The sequence below is a fragment of the Vidua chalybeata genome, chromosome 29 (assembly GCF_026979565.1).
Source record: "Vidua chalybeata isolate OUT-0048 chromosome 29, bVidCha1 merged haplotype, whole genome shotgun sequence".
Classification (NCBI taxonomy): Eukaryota; Metazoa; Chordata; class Aves; order Passeriformes; family Viduidae; genus Vidua; species Vidua chalybeata.
Window position 1 is genome coordinate 395990 of NC_071558.1, and position 15479 is coordinate 411468.

The following is a 15479-nucleotide window of genomic DNA, read 5'->3' on the forward strand; positions in this document are numbered from 1 at the left end:
GGAACCTCCCGGGAACTCCAAACCCACCGGAAACCTCCGGGACCCCCCCGGACCCCCGGGATGTGACTCACCGGGACCCCCCCAGCCCCCCCCGCGTTCCCGCAGCCGCACGGAGAGCCCCGAGCGCGTCCGCAGCAGCTTTATTACAAAAACGGCGGCTCCGGGGACGCCCCCGGCCCCCCCGGACCCCTCCCGGTGCCACCGGGGGTCCCTCCGGAGCCACTTCGGGGGGTTGGCGATCCGGGGGTGCCCCCGCTCCGTGCCCGTGGTGCCCCGCGGTCTCTGGGTGTGGGTTTTGGGGCGCGGGTTTTGGGGTCAGCCCCGGGTGCTGCTCCCGCGCTCCCCCAGCAGCCAGTAGGTCCTGAGCTTGCCCTTGCCCTGCGGGGGGGGATTGGGGGTACCCCGGGGTGCGGGGGAGTCCCCTTTGGGGGGGCACTGGGGGGGTTTGGGGCAGTTTGGGGGTTATCAGGGCAGTTTGGGGGTGGGTTGGGGCAGTTTGAGGGGTATCAGGGCAGTTTGGGGGTGTGTTGGGGGTGGTTTGAGCAGTTTGGGGGGTATCAGGACAGTTTAGGGGGGTTTGGGGGGGTATCAGGGCAGTTTTAGGGGGTATCAGGGCAGTTTGGGGGGTATTGGGGCAGTTTAGGGGGCATCAGGGCGGTTTGGGGTCAGGGCACTTTGGGGGGGTATTGCGGCAATTTGGGGGGGTCAGGGCGGTTTGGGGTTGGGGCATTTTGGGTTCAGGGCAGTTTGGGGGGATCAGGACTCACCTTCATCTCCACATCTCCCCGCAGCTCCAGCTCGAAGCACCCGAATTCCTCCAGCACGGCCTTGGTGACCCCCGAGATGTGGATCTTGAGGGCTGGGGGGGGGGGTGGCACCCTGAGCACCCCCGGGGTCTCCCCGGGGTGTCCCCAGGGTGTCCCCGGGCTGTCCCCAGCCCCCCGTGCTCACCCTCTCCGTTGGACTCCATGCGCGAGGCCGTGTTGACGGTGTCCCCGAACAGGCAGTACCGCGGCATCTTCAGCCCCACCACCCCCGCACACACCGGGCCTGCGGGCCACCCGCGGCCGTCACCCCTGTGCCACAGCTGTGCCCTGAGGTGTCACTGTCCCCCTGTGCCACCCTGGGTCAGGGGGTGCCCAGCCCCCATCTGCTCTGGCTGTGTCCCTGTCCCTGTATCCATCTCTGTCCCCGTCTCTGAACACGTTCCCATTCCTGTTCCCATACTTGTTCCCGTCCCCGTCTCCATTCCCATTCCCATTCCCATTCCCGTTCCCACCCGTGTGGATGCCGATGCCCATTCCCATTCCCGTTCCCATTCCCATTCCCACTGGTGTGGATGCCAATGCACATTCCCATTCCCATTCCCATTCCTGTTCCCGTTCCCATTCTTGTTCCCATTCCCGTTCCCGTTCCCATTCCCATCCCCATTCCCGTTCCCATTCCCGTCCCCATTCCCGTTCCCGTTCCCATTCCCGTTCTCGTTCCCATTCACGTTCCCGTCCCCATTCCCGTCCCCATTCCCGTTCCCGTTCCCACCCGTGTGGATGCCGATGCGCAGCTCCAGCTGCTGCTGGGGCCGGTGGCGGATGCGGAAGGAGCGCACGGCGTCCAGCAGGGCCAGCGCCATCCTGGCCACTTCCCGCGCGTGCAGCTTCCCATTGCGCACCGGCAGCCCCGACACCACCATGTAGGCGTCGCCAATAGTCTCCACCTGTGGGAGAGCGGGAATTCTGAGAATTCCTCAGGGAAAGGTCTCGGGAAGGGAGGTCTGGAGTGCCCAGCCTGGGGTTGACCCAGGAATGCCCAGAGGTGGCACTTGGGGCAACATCTGGGGTGGGGATGGGGCTCTGTGGGCTGGGGGGGCTTTTCCTGCTGCAGTGATCCTGGCATTCTGGGGTTTTGAGATTCTGGGGTTTTGGGATTCTGGGATTTGGGGATTCTGTTATGCTTGGATTCTGTAATTCTGGGGGTTTTGGGATTCTGGGGTATTGGGATTCTGGGATTTGGGGATTTGGGAATTCTGTTGTGCTTGGATTCTCTAATTCTGGGGTTTTGGGTTATTGGGATTCTGGGGTATTTGGATTCTGGAATATTAGCATTCCAGGAAACTGAAGCTCTGGAACTCTTGGGTTCTGGGATTTTGTGGTTCTGGGATTCCCTGATTCTGGATTTCTGGTATTTTCTGATTCTGGAATTCCGTGACACCTACTGGGGACATGCCAAGAGCATCCAGCGTGTCCAACACGTCCCTGTGTGCCTACACCTGTCCCCCCATGTCCCCAGGTGTCCCCCTCACCTTGTAGACGTCGAAGTTGTCGATGATGGCGTCGAAGCAGGTGTAGAGGTCGTTGAGCAGCGTCACCACCTGCATGGGGGTGCTCTGGGCCGACAGCGCCGTGAACCCCACGATGTCGCTGAAGTAGATGGTGACGCTGTCGAACGCCTCTGCCTGCACCGTCTCCCCCCGCTTGAGCTGCTCCGCCACCGAGCTGGGGGACAGCGGGGGGTGGGGGGTCAGGGCAGGCACGGCCCCCGGAGGTGCCCCCCAGGACCCTCCCGGAGCTCACTGGGGCAGGATCTGGTAGAGCAGGGCCTCGGCCTTGCGCTTCTCCTCCAGGTAGGCCTGGGTGCGCTCCTCCACCAGCTCCTCCAGGTTGTTGGCGTATTGCTCCATGCGGGACAGGAGGTTGTCCAGGATGTTGGTGCTGCTCTCCCTGCGGGAACAGGGTCACCTCCCGCCCATGGACCCTTTTCGGGGGTCACCTCCCACTCAGGACCCTCCCTGGGGTCACCTCCCACCTGGGGACCCTCCCTGAGGGTCACCGCTCACCCGGAGATCCTTTCTGGGAGTCACCTCCCACCCAAAGATCCTCTCTGGATGTCACCCCTCATCCGGGGACCCTTCCGAGGGGTCACCGCCCACTCTGGGACCCTCTCTGGAGGCCACCCTTCACCCAGGGACCCTTTCTGGCCCGCGGGTTGGGGTCCACAGTGGCACCTGTTGAACTTGCGGAGCTGGACCTTGATCTGGTTGAAGTCGGGGCGCTCCAGGACATCCTCGGCCCAGCAGTGCTGCATCAGCTGCCCCAGCTCCTCCAGGTGACAGCCGACATTGGCCGAGGGCCGGAAGCTGGGCCGCTCCCCGCTCTTCACCCGCTCGATGATCTCTGCGGGGTTGGGGACCCGTCACGGAGGGCAGCACCCACAAGGACTCACCAGCGGGTCCAGGAAGCCATCCGTGGGTCCAAACACCCGTTGGCCAGTCCAGGAACTCATCAGAAGGTCCAAGAACTCATCAACGGGTCCAAAACCCCATCCATGGGTCCAAAAACCCATTGACCAGTCCAGGAACTCATCAGAAGGTTCAAGAACCCATCACCTGGTCCAAGAACTCATCACCTGGTCCAAGAACCCATCACTGGTTCCAACCATCCACACACATCCAAGAATGGACCAATGGATCATCCAAGAACCCACCAATGGTTCCAACCACCCATCCACACCTCCAGACCCCACCAGCCAGTCTGGCCACCCCCCAGCAGGTCCCTGCTGACCTTTGGGGCTGAGGTCCATCCCCTCCACGTAGAAGACGCCGCTGCGCAGGGCGATCTCCTGCAGGATGATGCCAAAGCTGTAGACGTCGCCCTTCTGCGTCCCCCGCGCCGGCGGCTCCTCCATGCGCAGCAGCTCCGGCGCCGTCCACAGCTTCTCTGCGGCACCGGGGATGGGGTCAGGCCAGGGGACACTCGGGGGACACTTGGGGGACGTGGGGGGTTCTCACTGGCGAAGAGCGCATGGGTGTCGTCACCGTCGGGGGCCACGCGGAAGCTCTCCAGCCCGTAGTCCGTGATCTTGAGCACAAAGCGTGAGTCCACCACGCAGTTGGAGGACTTGAGGTTCCCGTGGGAGACGATGACCCCGTTGTGCAGGAATTGCATCCCCTGCAGGTGCAGAGAGAGCTTGGACACGGCCGGACCCTGGTGAGCCGTGGGGTGGGGGGAGACCTGTGGGGTCAGGGAGACCTGTGGGGTGGGGGAGATCTGTGGGGTGGGGGATTCCTGTGGGATGGAGATCCTTGTGGGATGGGGGATTCCTGTGGGATAGGGGATTCCTGTGGGATGAGGGACTCCTGTGGGATGGGGGACCCCCACAGTTTGGGGAACCTCCCAGGAGCATCACTGATACCTTGACGATGTCATGGGTGAGGGAGTAGCGGAACATCCAGTCCAGCGTGATGCTCTCGTTCTCCAGGATGTCCTGGGGACACGGGGGTGAGGGGCGGACCCGGGCCGGGGGTCCCGGTCCTGGTGCAGCCCCAGGAGGATCCCGGTCCCGGTCCCGGTGCAGCCCCAGGAGGGTCCCGGTCCCGGTCCCAGCGCAGCCCCGGGAAGGTCCCGGCCGTACCTGGAGGCTCCCACGCGGGCAGTACTCGGTCAGGATGCAGATGTTGGGCGGGTCGGTGCAGGCGCCGACGAACCGCGTCAGGTGCTCGTTCTGCACATCCCGCATCTACCGGGGACAGCGTGGGGGGGTGGGCCGGGGTCCCGCTGTGTCGTCACCCCCCCACCCCGGCCCGGGGCCTCCCCCTGGGGTCACCCACGTACGTGTTTCAGCTCAAAGCGGACCTTGCGCGTCAGCTCGATGCGTTTGCGGTTCACGTGCTTCACGGCCACCAGGTTCCCCTGGGGGGACACGGAGGGGTGGGGACACGGCAGGTGGGAACACGGCGGGTGGGTGTCCCCCCCCTGCTGCCCCGCCCCCCCTACCTTGTAATAGGCGGTCTTGGCGTACACCTGGAACTGCCCCTCCGTGGTCATCAGCGAGCCGTAGTTGGAGCCCCTCTGTGCGCGGGGTGTGGGGTGAGCCCGGGCACCCCAATCCTCCTGTCCTGCGACCCCGAGCAGGGCTGTGGGGTGATCCCGGTCCCCACAATCCCCGGTCTCTGAGCTCCGGGGTGACCCCAGATCCCATGATCCCCGGGCCCTGAGCGGGGCTGCGGGATGACCCCAGTCCCCACAGTCCCCAGTTCCTGAGCTGTGGGGTGACTCCGGTCCCCATGATCCCCGGGCCCTGAGTGGGGCTGCGGAGTGACCCCGGTCCCCACGATCCCTGGTCCCCATGGTCCCCGAGCCCTGAGCTGTGGCGTGACCCCGGCCCCCACAATCCCCGGTCCCTGAGCTGTGGGGTGACACCAGTTCCCGGTCCCTGAGCAGGGATATGGGGCAACCCCTGTCCCCCGTCCCCGAGCGGGTCCGGGGCGTGACATCGGTCTCTGATCCCCAAGAGGGGCCATGGGGTGACCCCGGCCCCACTCCCCGCGCTCCCCCCGGTGCCCCCAGTGCCCACCAGGGACAGGGTGAGTTTGCTGCCGGCGCTGCGCAGATGTTTCTCCAGGCTGCTCATCTGCAAATCCTCCCAGCGCACCCGCCACAGCTCGGCCGCCAGCTCCTTCTCCAGCTGCAGCTTCCTGTGCCCGTGGGGGGGCTCATGAGACCCTGGCCCGTGCCCCCCCGCCCTGCCCCGGGGTCCCCACCCGCCCCGCAGCCCTGCACCTGTAGATGAAGAAGGAGGTGATGGTGATGGCTGCGAGGATCAGGCTGACCACGAGGGACAGGATCTCCAGCGTGGACAGCGAGGCTACTGGGGAGAGGAGGGAGCGGTCAGGGCCCGGGGGGGGGGCCGGGCGGGGGTCTCGCGGCTCCCCCCCACACCTTTACCGCACTGGGAGTCGGTGTCCTCGAAGCCGCAGGGAGGGACATCGGACGGGACCGCGTTCCCCGGCCAGTGGATCTCTCGCCCCGGCACCATCTGGATCTTCTTGGTGGTGCCGTTGTAGTTGGCCACGATCTTTGGGATGTTTGGGGGGGACAAGGAATGATTGGAGGGAAGCCCCCGGACCCCCCCCCGGGCCCGGCTGCCCCCGTGCCGGGGCTCACCTGGAAGTTTCCCTGCTCAGGATCCATGTCCCACAGGGAGTAGTCGCTCTCCCGGTCCCCCTGCTCGTCGATCTTCAGGAAGCCGGTGACACCTGGGGAGGGAGGGTGAGGGGCTGGGGCGGGGGGCTTCGAGGGGGGCTCTGATCCCCAAATATCAACCTGGGAGTGGGGCTGGCGGGGGGACTGGCAGGCGGCACCGGGCTGGGAGGGGGACAGGGCTGGGGACAAGGAGAGGATGGGACAGGACGAGGAGGGGTTGGGCTGGGTCTCACCGTAGAAGGTGCGGTTCCACATCTGGCGGGTGATGGCCGAGGCATCGCTGACGGAGCCGCCGCGCTCCAGGGTCTCATTGAGGGCCTGGGCGTAGAGCAGGACCCCGTCGTGAAAGGCGGCGGCGATGAAATTCATCTGGGGACACAGGGACAGCTCAGGGGACAGGACACAGCTGGGGGTCCCCATCCCCGGATCCATCCCGTGTCCCCCAGCAGCTCCAGCTCAATCCGGTGTCCCCATATTCCATTGTCCCGTTGTCCTCAGCTCCATCCCGTGACCCCCAGCTCCTCCAGCCCCACCCTGGGCTCTCCTTGTCCCCAGGTGTCCCCCGCCCGGTGTCCCCCCCCTGCCGCGGCTCCAGCAGTGTCCCACCAGTCCATCCTTCATGGAGAAGTTGAAGTGGTCCCGTGCCTCCTCCTTGAGCCGCTCTAGGAAGGGCTGGTACTCGGGGTTCTCGGGCTCCTTGTAGGTGATGATGGTGACAGCCTGGCACGGGGACAGGGGCTGGAGGGGCTGGACGGACCCTCCTGGAGCCATCTGTGCCCACCTGGGCATGTCCCTGCGGCCTGGGGCTATCTGTGCCTGCCTGGGAGTGTCCCTGTGCCCACCTGGGGTTATCTGTGCCCACCTGGGCGTGTCCCTGCCCACCTGGAGCCATCTGTGCCCCCCTGTGTGTGTCCCTGACCCTCTGGAGCCATCTGTGCCCACCCGGGTGTGTCCCCGTGTCCACCTGGGCATGTCTGTGCCAGCCTGGGGCCATCTGGGCCCGCCTGGGCGTGTCCCTGCCCACCTGGGGCTATCTGTGCCCACCTGGGCGTGCCCCCGTGCCCACCCCGCTCACCTGGAAGGCACGGCGGGCGCGGGCGTCGTGCGGGTCCCCGCGGTGCCAGGGCCGCTGGGGCTCGGGGAAGCGCTGGCCCTGCAGGCTGGCCCCGAACGTGTCGATGTAGAAGAAGGCGAAGTCGCCACCAGTGAGCCCCTCGTGCTCCGCCTGCAGCATCAGCTCCCGCAGTGTGTCCGGGGCGCAGCACACGTACACGACTGGGGGGACACGGCCCTTGGAGCGCAGGACCTCTGGCAGCCCCGAGACCCCAGCCCCACATCCCAGGGGTCTCTGGTGATTGTGTGACATGGGCTGGTGACCCCAACACACCTGGGAGACCCCTGGAGACCCCAGCCCCATATCCCGGGGGTCCCTGGTTACTCTGTGACATGGCCCCAAGACCCCCAACATGCCTGGAAGACCCTGGAGACCCCAGCCACACATCTTGGGGGTCCCTGGTTATTGTGTGACACAGCCCTGAGACCCCCAACACCCTTGGGAGACCCCAGCCCCACATCCCGGGAGTCCCTGGTTATTGTGTGACACAGCCCTGAGACCCCCAACACCCCTGGAGACCCCAGCCCCGCATCCTGGGGGTCCCCGGCCGTTGCGTGACATGGGAATGGGTCGCGGTGCCCCCGGGGCGGGGGGTCCCGACCCCGCTGCTGGCCCCCCGTGCCCTGCCTGGCGCTGCCCTCGGCGCCAGGCCGAGGTTTCCTGTTTTCCTGACTCCGTTTCCTCTGCCCCGCGGCCCTGATGGATTCCCGGCGACACCGTGACCCCGGGGGTGCCGCTGGGTCCCCGCCACGGCCCCTCCCGCCGTGCCACCCCCGGGGGCCCAAAATGCGCCCCCGAGGTTGAGCAGCCGGGGCTCCCGGTGCCAGCCGGGGCTGGAGCAGCGCCATGGAACGGGACCGAGCCAGCCCAGGACACTGGGACAGGTGACAACGCCCAGAGACCCTGATGAGACACGGAGTGGGGAGAGGTGCAGGGGTCCGGACGCTCAGCGTGGGGCAGGGGCAGTGTGGGGGACATGTGTGTGCGGCTGTGACAGACGTGGGCTGCCACAAACAACGGTGAACAACAGTGAACAGCCATGAACAGCTGTAAACAACCATAAACCACCATGAACAACCATAAACAACCACAAACAGCCATGAACAGCCATGAATAGCCGTGAACAACCATAAACAACCATGAACAGCCATGAACAGCCATGAACAGCTGTGAACAACCATAAACAACCACAGAAAAACATGAACAACCGTAAACAACCATGAACAGCCACTCACAGCCATGAATAGCCATGAACAACCGTAAACAACCATGAACAGCCATGAACAGCCATGAACAGCTGTGAACAACCATAAACAACCACAAAAAACCATGAACAGCCGTGAACAACCATGAACAACTATGTACAACCATGAACAGCCATGAACAACCGTGAACAACCCTGAACAGCTGTGAACAACTGTACACAGCCATGAACAACCATGAACAGCCTTGAATAGGCTTGTACAGGCATGAACAACCATGACCAACTGTGTGCTGTGATGAACAACCATGACCAACTGTGAACAGCTGTGAAACAACCATGAACAGGCATGAACACCCAGAAACAACCAGAAACAACCAGAAACAACCGTGTGCTGCCATGAACAACTGTGTACAGCCATAAACAACCATGAACAACCATGAACAGTCATGTACAGCCATGAACAGCCATGCACAACCATGAACAGCCATGAACAGCCGTGTACAACCATGAACAGCCATGAACAGCCATGAACAGCTGTGTACAACCATGAACAGCCATGTACAACCATGAACAGCCGTGCACAACCATGAACAGCCATGAACAGTCATGTACAGCCATGAACAGCCGTGCACAGTTGCGAACACCCACAAAACCCCCGTGCAAAGCTCTGCCTAGCCCTCTCCGGCCCCGAAAACCTCGGCACAGCCGTGAATAACCACGGAATCCCCGCATGAAGTTCGTGCATGGCCGGGCACGGCTGCAAACACCCCCACAAAGCCGTGCCCGGCCGTGCCCGGCCACCTGCGGAGCGCCCGTGAAAGCCCCATGTGAAACCGGGCACGGCTGGGCATGGCCAGGAGTGCCCGTGGCCAGCTGTGGGCACCCCCTGTAAAGTTGTGCACAGCCATGTATGGCCATGAACACCCGGGCACAGGCGTGCCAAGCCTGGCACACCCACGGGCACCGGTGTGGGGCTGGGCACTGCCATGTGGGGCTGGGCACTGCCGTGTGGGGCTGGCACTCCCGTGTGGGGCTGGGCACTGCCATGTGTGGGGCTGGCACTCCCGTGTGGGGCTGGGCACTGCCGTGTGTGGGGCTGGCACTCCCGTGTGAGGCCAGGCACACCCGTGTGGGGCTGGCACTCCCGTGTGGGGCTGGGCACTGCCGTGTGTAAGGCTGGCACTCCCGTGTGGGGCCAGGCACACCCGTGTGGGGCTGGGCACTGCCGTGTGTGGGGCTGGCACTCCCGTATGGGGCCTGGCACTCTCGTGTGTTGGGCTGGCACTCCCGTGTGGGGCCGTGCGCCGCCCTGTCCCCGTCCCCCCGCCCCGCTGGCCCCGTCCCCCGGCACTCACTGCGCCCCTTCGCCTTGATCTCCTGGATGATGAAGGAGAAGTTGCCGCCGTCGCGGAACACGACGTCCATGACCGTGAGGTTGCGCAGGGTGGGCAGCTGGACGTACAAGCCCTCGGCGGCGAAGTAGTAGGGCCGGTCGTCCACCCGCTCGTCCCAGTAGACCAGCAGCGCCCGCCGCGTCCAGTTGAAGCGCCGGTGCAGCTGCACGCCCAGTTCGCCCAGTTTGCGGTGGCTGGGGCCGGCACGGGTGGTCAAGCCGAACTCCTCGCTCTTGTCGTCGAAGCCGTGGGCTTCGGCCCCCGCCGTGACCAGCGGCAGCTGCCAGTGGCTGGTGAACCGGGCCACCGGCGCCGCCGAGTAGACGCACCCCGGCCCCAAAAACGCCGCGGGGTGATGGGCGAGCCGCAGGTCCACGGCCACCAGCGGCGCGGCCATTTCCGAGCAGACCCCGTGGCGATCCTCGCTGTTGCCGAACACCCACCCGAGGGTGAAGCCGGGCAGCAAATCCCGCCGGGAATTCACGGCGGCCGCGGCCAAGCGCACGGCGGGTCCCACGCGCGGCCAAGCCCACGGGTAGGTGAGGTTGTGCTGGGGCAGCACCACGGCGAGGGTCAGCGGGGCCGGGGCCGTCACCGCGCCCGGGAGCAGGGCCAGGAGCGGGGCCAGGAGCGGGGCCAGCACCGCCAGCATCGCCCACGGACGGAGAGTGGCTTCCCCCCCCCGCCCCGCGGCGGGGCTGAGCCCTTGCTCGCCCCCCCCACTGGTGACACAAAGGGCCGTTATCATCCACACCGAGCTTAACTCCTTCCTGCCCGCTCCCCCCACGGCATTCCAGCCGGGATGGGCGGCGGATGGGGCCGCCCGCTGGTGGGTGGGGACATTCCCACCCGTGGGGCGGTGGGACGGGGCTTGGGGCGATGTGCGGAGTCTGTCCCCTCCGTGCGTTGAGTCCCGGCGGCCGCCGCCACCCACGTGCCGCTGCTGACCCGGTCACGCGTGGGGCGCTGAGACACGAGAAACTCATTAGGGAGCAGGGGACGTCCCGACCCACGGACCCCACGCTGTCCCCACGCAGCTCCGGAGCCTTCGCGCAGCCCTGGGGGACCCGAGGGGGCTCGGACACGTCTGGCCTCCCACCTCCGTGGGAGGTTCTGCCCCGTGGAGGGGTCACGGCAGCCCCACGGCAGCGGGGGTGTGACCCCGGAGGTGCCAGTCGGGGGTTGCGCGGCTGCCGGGGACACTGGCAGCGCTCGGGGGACACGCGCGGATGGGGACACGGCCAGAGGTTGGGGACACGCGCGGATGGGGACACACACAGGGGGACGCACTTGGTTGCGGGGGCGCGCGCAACGGTCCGGCCGCGTCGCGCCCGCAGCTCCCGGGGCCGCGCGCGTGGCGCTCGGGGACGCGGGTGGGGTGACACCCGTGACCCCAAGCGGTAACCGCACGCTGCCGCTGCCGGCTCGGCGCGCGGGACAAGCCTGGGCAAAGCATTAGGGAGCGCTAAGAAATCAACGCAGCAAATAAAAAACATTAAGGAGCAAAGCAAACCTCGCGCGGAGTCAAGTGGAAGGGGGGCAAAAAGAAAAAAAATCTGCTAGCAGAGGATGGTTTCGATCCATCGACCTCTGGGTTATGGGCCCAGCACGCTCCCGCTGCGCCACTCTGCTACTGTATTTCTCTTTCGCCGGGCGCCTTATGGCCGTGGCGCGCGCCATTCATGGGCCCTGCGTTCTCCATTCATGGGCTCCGCGCCCCCTCCAGCGGCTGCCCGGCGCGCGCCGCCATTGGCCGCTTCCCGCTCTGATTGATGCGCCGCTTCACCAATAGCTGCCGGCGGAGCGCCCGCGAGGGGCGGGTGGGGGGAGAGCAGCGACCAATGAACGGGCGGGTTGCTGCGGGGTCTGCGAGCGGCGCTTCATTGTCGGGAGCGGCGGCGACATGAGGTGGGGACAGCGGCTCTGGCACTGGGGCGACCGGCGGGATCCCGGGTTTAGGGGAGGACGGGGGGAAGTGGAAGGAGAACCGGGAGCGGGAGGGACCACGGGGACCGTGGGGGGAGCGGCACCGGGGAAAGACCGGGACTGGGGGGCCGCGGGACCGGGGAGACACCTGGAGCGGGGCGGAAGAACGGGAAAAGAGCGGCGGGAGCGGGGCGAACAACCGGGGGGATCAGGGCCAAGGGGGACCGGCAGTGGGGGAGACCAGCACCGAAACCGGGGATGGGGGACCGGGGAGGGACCGGGGGAGGCGGGCGGGGAGCACCGGGAGGGCCGGGGCGGGGCGGGGGTCGGGGCCCCCCGTCAGCGCCGCTCCCCTTCTCTCTCCGCAGGGGCGATCGAGGCCGCGGCCGCGGCGGCCGCTTCGGTTCCAGGCGAGTCCCGGGGCCGGTCCGGTGCTACTGTAGGGGCCCGGGGGGCCGGCTCCCTGCATGTCGCGACAGGACCGTGTCGTGACAGGGCGGGAGGTGGGGGGGTCTAGGGCCGCAGGGAATGAATTGGGGTTTTCTCTGCCCTGTAGGTTCCGGCCCTTTGTGCCCCACATCCCCTTCGACTTCTATGTCGTGAGTAACCCCCGCCCCCAGGGCGATTCCCGGGAATTTTCCAGGACTTTTCCCGGTTTAACGACCCCCCACCCCTCATCCCTGATTTGTGGGGGTTGGGTTCTCGTGGTGTGGCTGAACTGAAGGAATTCCCTAAAAACGCTGGTGGTTGAGTAAAAAAGCCACACTAGAGGATTTTTCTCCTGTTGGAAATGGGATAACGGGGCCCAGTTGAGGAATAATGACACAAATCGCTCCAGGATTGGGGTTTTTGGGATTGTAACAGGTAAATCCTTGGAGTGAGGTTTCTCCCCCCTTCTCAGGGTGATGCCAATCCCCTCAGCTGTTCACATACCTGTTTCCCACCTTTCCCACGAGGAAATCATTCCCTCTTCCCAAATTCCCTGAGTTTCTGCCCTCTGCACAGGTGACTCCAAGGCCCTGTGGCTGCACATAACGGGGTTTAATGAGTTAATTTAGTAACTCCTTTAGTAGACTTCATAAAACCCTCTGGGGGTGCACAGGTGGGAGCTGCTGCACACCTGTGCAGCTCCTGGAGGCTGACAGAAGCATGGAGGATGAGATCCCGGTGGGAATTCTGTCCCTTTCCAGTGTGAGATGGCTTTTCCCCGCGTCAAGCCCGCGGCGGACGAGACGGCCTTCAGCGAGGCCCTGCTCAAGAGGAACCAGGACCTGGCTCCCACTGCTGCCGAGCAGGTGCTGTGCCCAAAATTCCCCCAGCTCCTCAGGATGGGGCTTGGGGAATCCAAAGTTTTTCAGGAGTGGCCTAAAAATTAGTTAGTTGCCTGGAATAAGCACTCTGGGGGAGTGGTTTGGAGAATAACATGGATTCTGTGCTCGGCAGATGGGATTGTTCCCAGATAACCCTGTCCTGTTCCTTCCCAGGCTTCCATCCTGTCCCTGGTGACCAAGATCAACAATGTCATCGACAATTTGATTGTGGCACCGGGAACATTTGAAGTGGTGAGTGCAGACATTGGGGAAGGAGCTCCATGGGTGAGGCCCAGAGTGGTGGGACTGGAAAATGGGAGGGTGCTCCTGGCTCAGGGTGGGTTAAGGCTCAATGCTGACCCCCCAAATGCGGCATGTGGGTTGATTCCGGGGATTTGGGTTGTTTTTTCCGCCAGCAAATCGAGGAGGTTCGCCAGGTGGGCTCTTATAAGAAGGGGACGATGACGACGGGGCACAACGTGGCGGATCTGGTGGTGATCCTGAAGATCCTGCCCACCTGTGAGTGCCACCTGGGCGGCATCGCAGCGGCTCTTGGCACCAAGCCTCGCTCCGACCCTTCTCCTCCTCCTTTTCCTTCTCCTTTTTCCCAGTGGAAGCCGTAGCAGCCTTGGGGAACAAGGTGGTGGAGAGCCTGCGGGCACAGGACCCCAGCGAAGGTGAGGCCGCGCTCCCGAGCGGCGAGGCGCAGAGATCCGTGGAGATTCCCGGCCCCTCCACGCGCAATTCCCGCTCTTTCCCCGCAGTCCTGACCATGCTGACCAACGAGACTGGCTTCGAGATAAGCTCAGCTGACGCCACGGTGAAGATCCTGATCACCACGGTGCCGCCCAACCTGCGCAAGCTGGACCCGGAGCTGCACCGTGAGCGCCCAGCCATGCCTCCTGCCCGGAGCTGCCGCGGTGCCCGGGGCCGCCTGGGAAAACCGGGAATTTCTGCTTCTTGCAGTGGACATCAAGGTGTTGCAGAGCGCCCTGGCTGCTATCCGGCACGCGCGGTGGTTCGAGGAGAACGCCTCGCAGTCCACGTGAGTCCAGTGCCCGCAGAGCCGGGGCTGGATCCAGGTCCTCATTCTGGGTCCAAATCCTCGTTCTGAATCCAAATCCTCGTTCTGGATCCAAATCCTCGTTCTGGATCCAGATTCTCATTCTGGGTCCAAATTCTCATTCTGGATCCAAGTCCCTGTTCCCAAGAACACGGAGAGCAATCTCAGTGTGGGACTGAGCCTCTTCCTGCCTCTGCTCCAGGGTGAAGGTCCTGATCCGGCTGCTCAAGGACCTGAGGATTCGCTTCCCTGGCTTCGAGCCGCTCACGCCCTGGATCCTGGACCTGCTGGTGGGGTCACCGATGCGGTGCTGATCCCGATCCCGGCAGGAGTTGGGATTCTTGCCCCAGGCTGGGATTCTTCTGTTCTTCCTGCCCTAATTCCTGCTCCTTTCCTCTGCAGGGGCACTACGCCGTGATGAACAATCCCACCCGGCAGCCCCTGGCCCTCAACATCGCCTACAGGTCGGTGGCATGGCTTCCCTCACAGGAATTCCCATTGTTTTCCTGATAAAACCATTGGAATCTCACGGGCTGACTGGGAGATAAATCCAGCCCATCCAGCTGGGATCTCCTGGTGGAGTTTTTGCTGGAAGAATCCAGTTTTTAACCCAGAACGTCCCTGTGCAGGCGCTGCCTCCAGATCCTGGCGGCCGGGCTCTTCCTGCCCGGCTCTGTCGGCATCACGGATCCGTGTGAGAGCGGCAACTTCCGCGTGCACACAGTGATGACACTGGAGCAGCAGGTGAGGAGGGGGTCCCTGAAGGGCAGGGGACTCGGGGAGGGGTCACTGACCCCACACTGACCCGTCCCCGTCCCCAGGACATGGTGTGCTACACTGCCCAGACCCTCGTGCGCATCCTCTCCCACGGAGGGTACCGGAAAATCCTGGGACAGGAGGGTGACGCCAGCTGTGAGTGGGGCTGGGGGGTGCCCAGGTGGCGACGGGGCTGGGGTCCCTGAGCGGGTGCCCAGCATCACCTCTTGGGGCAGACCTGGCCTCCGAGATGTCCACGTGGGATGGGGTGATCGTGACGCCGTCGGAGAAGGCGTACGAAAAACCTCCGGAGAAGAAAGAAGGGGAAGAGGAGGAGGAAAACCAGGAAGAGCCAGCGGCGGGCGAGGAGGAGGAGAGCATGGAGACACAGGAGTGACACCTGTGCTGCCCGGAGCAGGTGAGGGGACACCAGCCGAGGGACACCTGGGGGTCAGAGCCCCTCCTCGGTCACCTGACGTGTCCCTGTCCCTTGTCCCTGTTTTGTACGTTGCACATTAAAGTTGTTCCCCCTTTCCAGCGTGTTCTGCTTGTTCAGGTCCATGTGGGACAGATGGGAACGAGGCAGGTGGAGCAGCAGGAGAATGATCCAAGACTTGAAGGAGCCACCTGGGGCTGCTCAGACCCCACTTGGGGCAGCCCAAATCCCCCCTGGGCCTCCCCCAGTTCCACCTGGGGGAGTCCAAATCCAACCTGGAGGTGCCCAGACCCCCCAG

The 15479-nt window shown here is 64.6% G+C and overlaps 2 protein-coding genes and 1 non-coding gene across 4 annotated transcripts; 1 reads left to right on the forward strand and 2 right to left on the reverse strand.

Annotated features, from left to right (window-relative positions):
- Positions 1-125: 125 nt before the first annotated feature.
- Positions 126-10436, reverse strand: NPR1 (natriuretic peptide receptor 1). 2 transcript variants are annotated; one of them, XM_053966799.1, is made up of 21 exons: positions 9652-10436; positions 7054-7253; positions 6585-6698; positions 6212-6347; positions 5940-6031; positions 5715-5850; positions 5556-5640; positions 5350-5470; positions 4770-4844; positions 4608-4685; positions 4408-4512; positions 4189-4260; positions 3785-3944; positions 3558-3713; positions 3002-3170; positions 2571-2717; positions 2300-2492; positions 1540-1714; positions 952-1050; positions 768-859; positions 126-378 (listed from the first exon to the last, which is right to left on the reverse strand). In XM_053966799.1, exons 1-21 carry the CDS (start codon positions 10340-10342, stop codon positions 316-318), a joined length of 3159 nt encoding a protein of 1052 aa, XP_053822774.1. In that variant the 5' UTR covers positions 10343-10436; the 3' UTR covers positions 126-315. The 2 variants fall into 2 exon arrangements, with proteins under 2 accessions (XP_053822774.1, XP_053822773.1); XM_053966798.1 differs by having other exon boundaries at positions 5556-5643.
- An 814-nt stretch (positions 10437-11250) lies between these two features.
- On the reverse strand, positions 11251-11322 carry TRNAM-CAU (transfer RNA methionine (anticodon CAU)). The gene has a single exon. It is a non-coding gene; the product is annotated as a tRNA-Met (tRNA).
- A 211-nt stretch (positions 11323-11533) lies between these two features.
- Positions 11534-15280, forward strand: ILF2 (interleukin enhancer binding factor 2). Its single transcript, XM_053967224.1, has 14 exons — positions 11534-11598; positions 11985-12026; positions 12173-12215; positions 12807-12911; positions 13101-13178; positions 13343-13445; positions 13538-13603; positions 13691-13807; positions 13893-13971; positions 14192-14279; positions 14392-14453; positions 14619-14733; positions 14811-14901; positions 14982-15280. Exons 1-14 carry the CDS (start codon positions 11594-11596, stop codon positions 15140-15142), a joined length of 1155 nt encoding a protein of 384 aa, XP_053823199.1. The 5' UTR covers positions 11534-11593; the 3' UTR covers positions 15143-15280.
- The last annotated feature ends 199 nt before the right edge of the window (positions 15281-15479 follow it).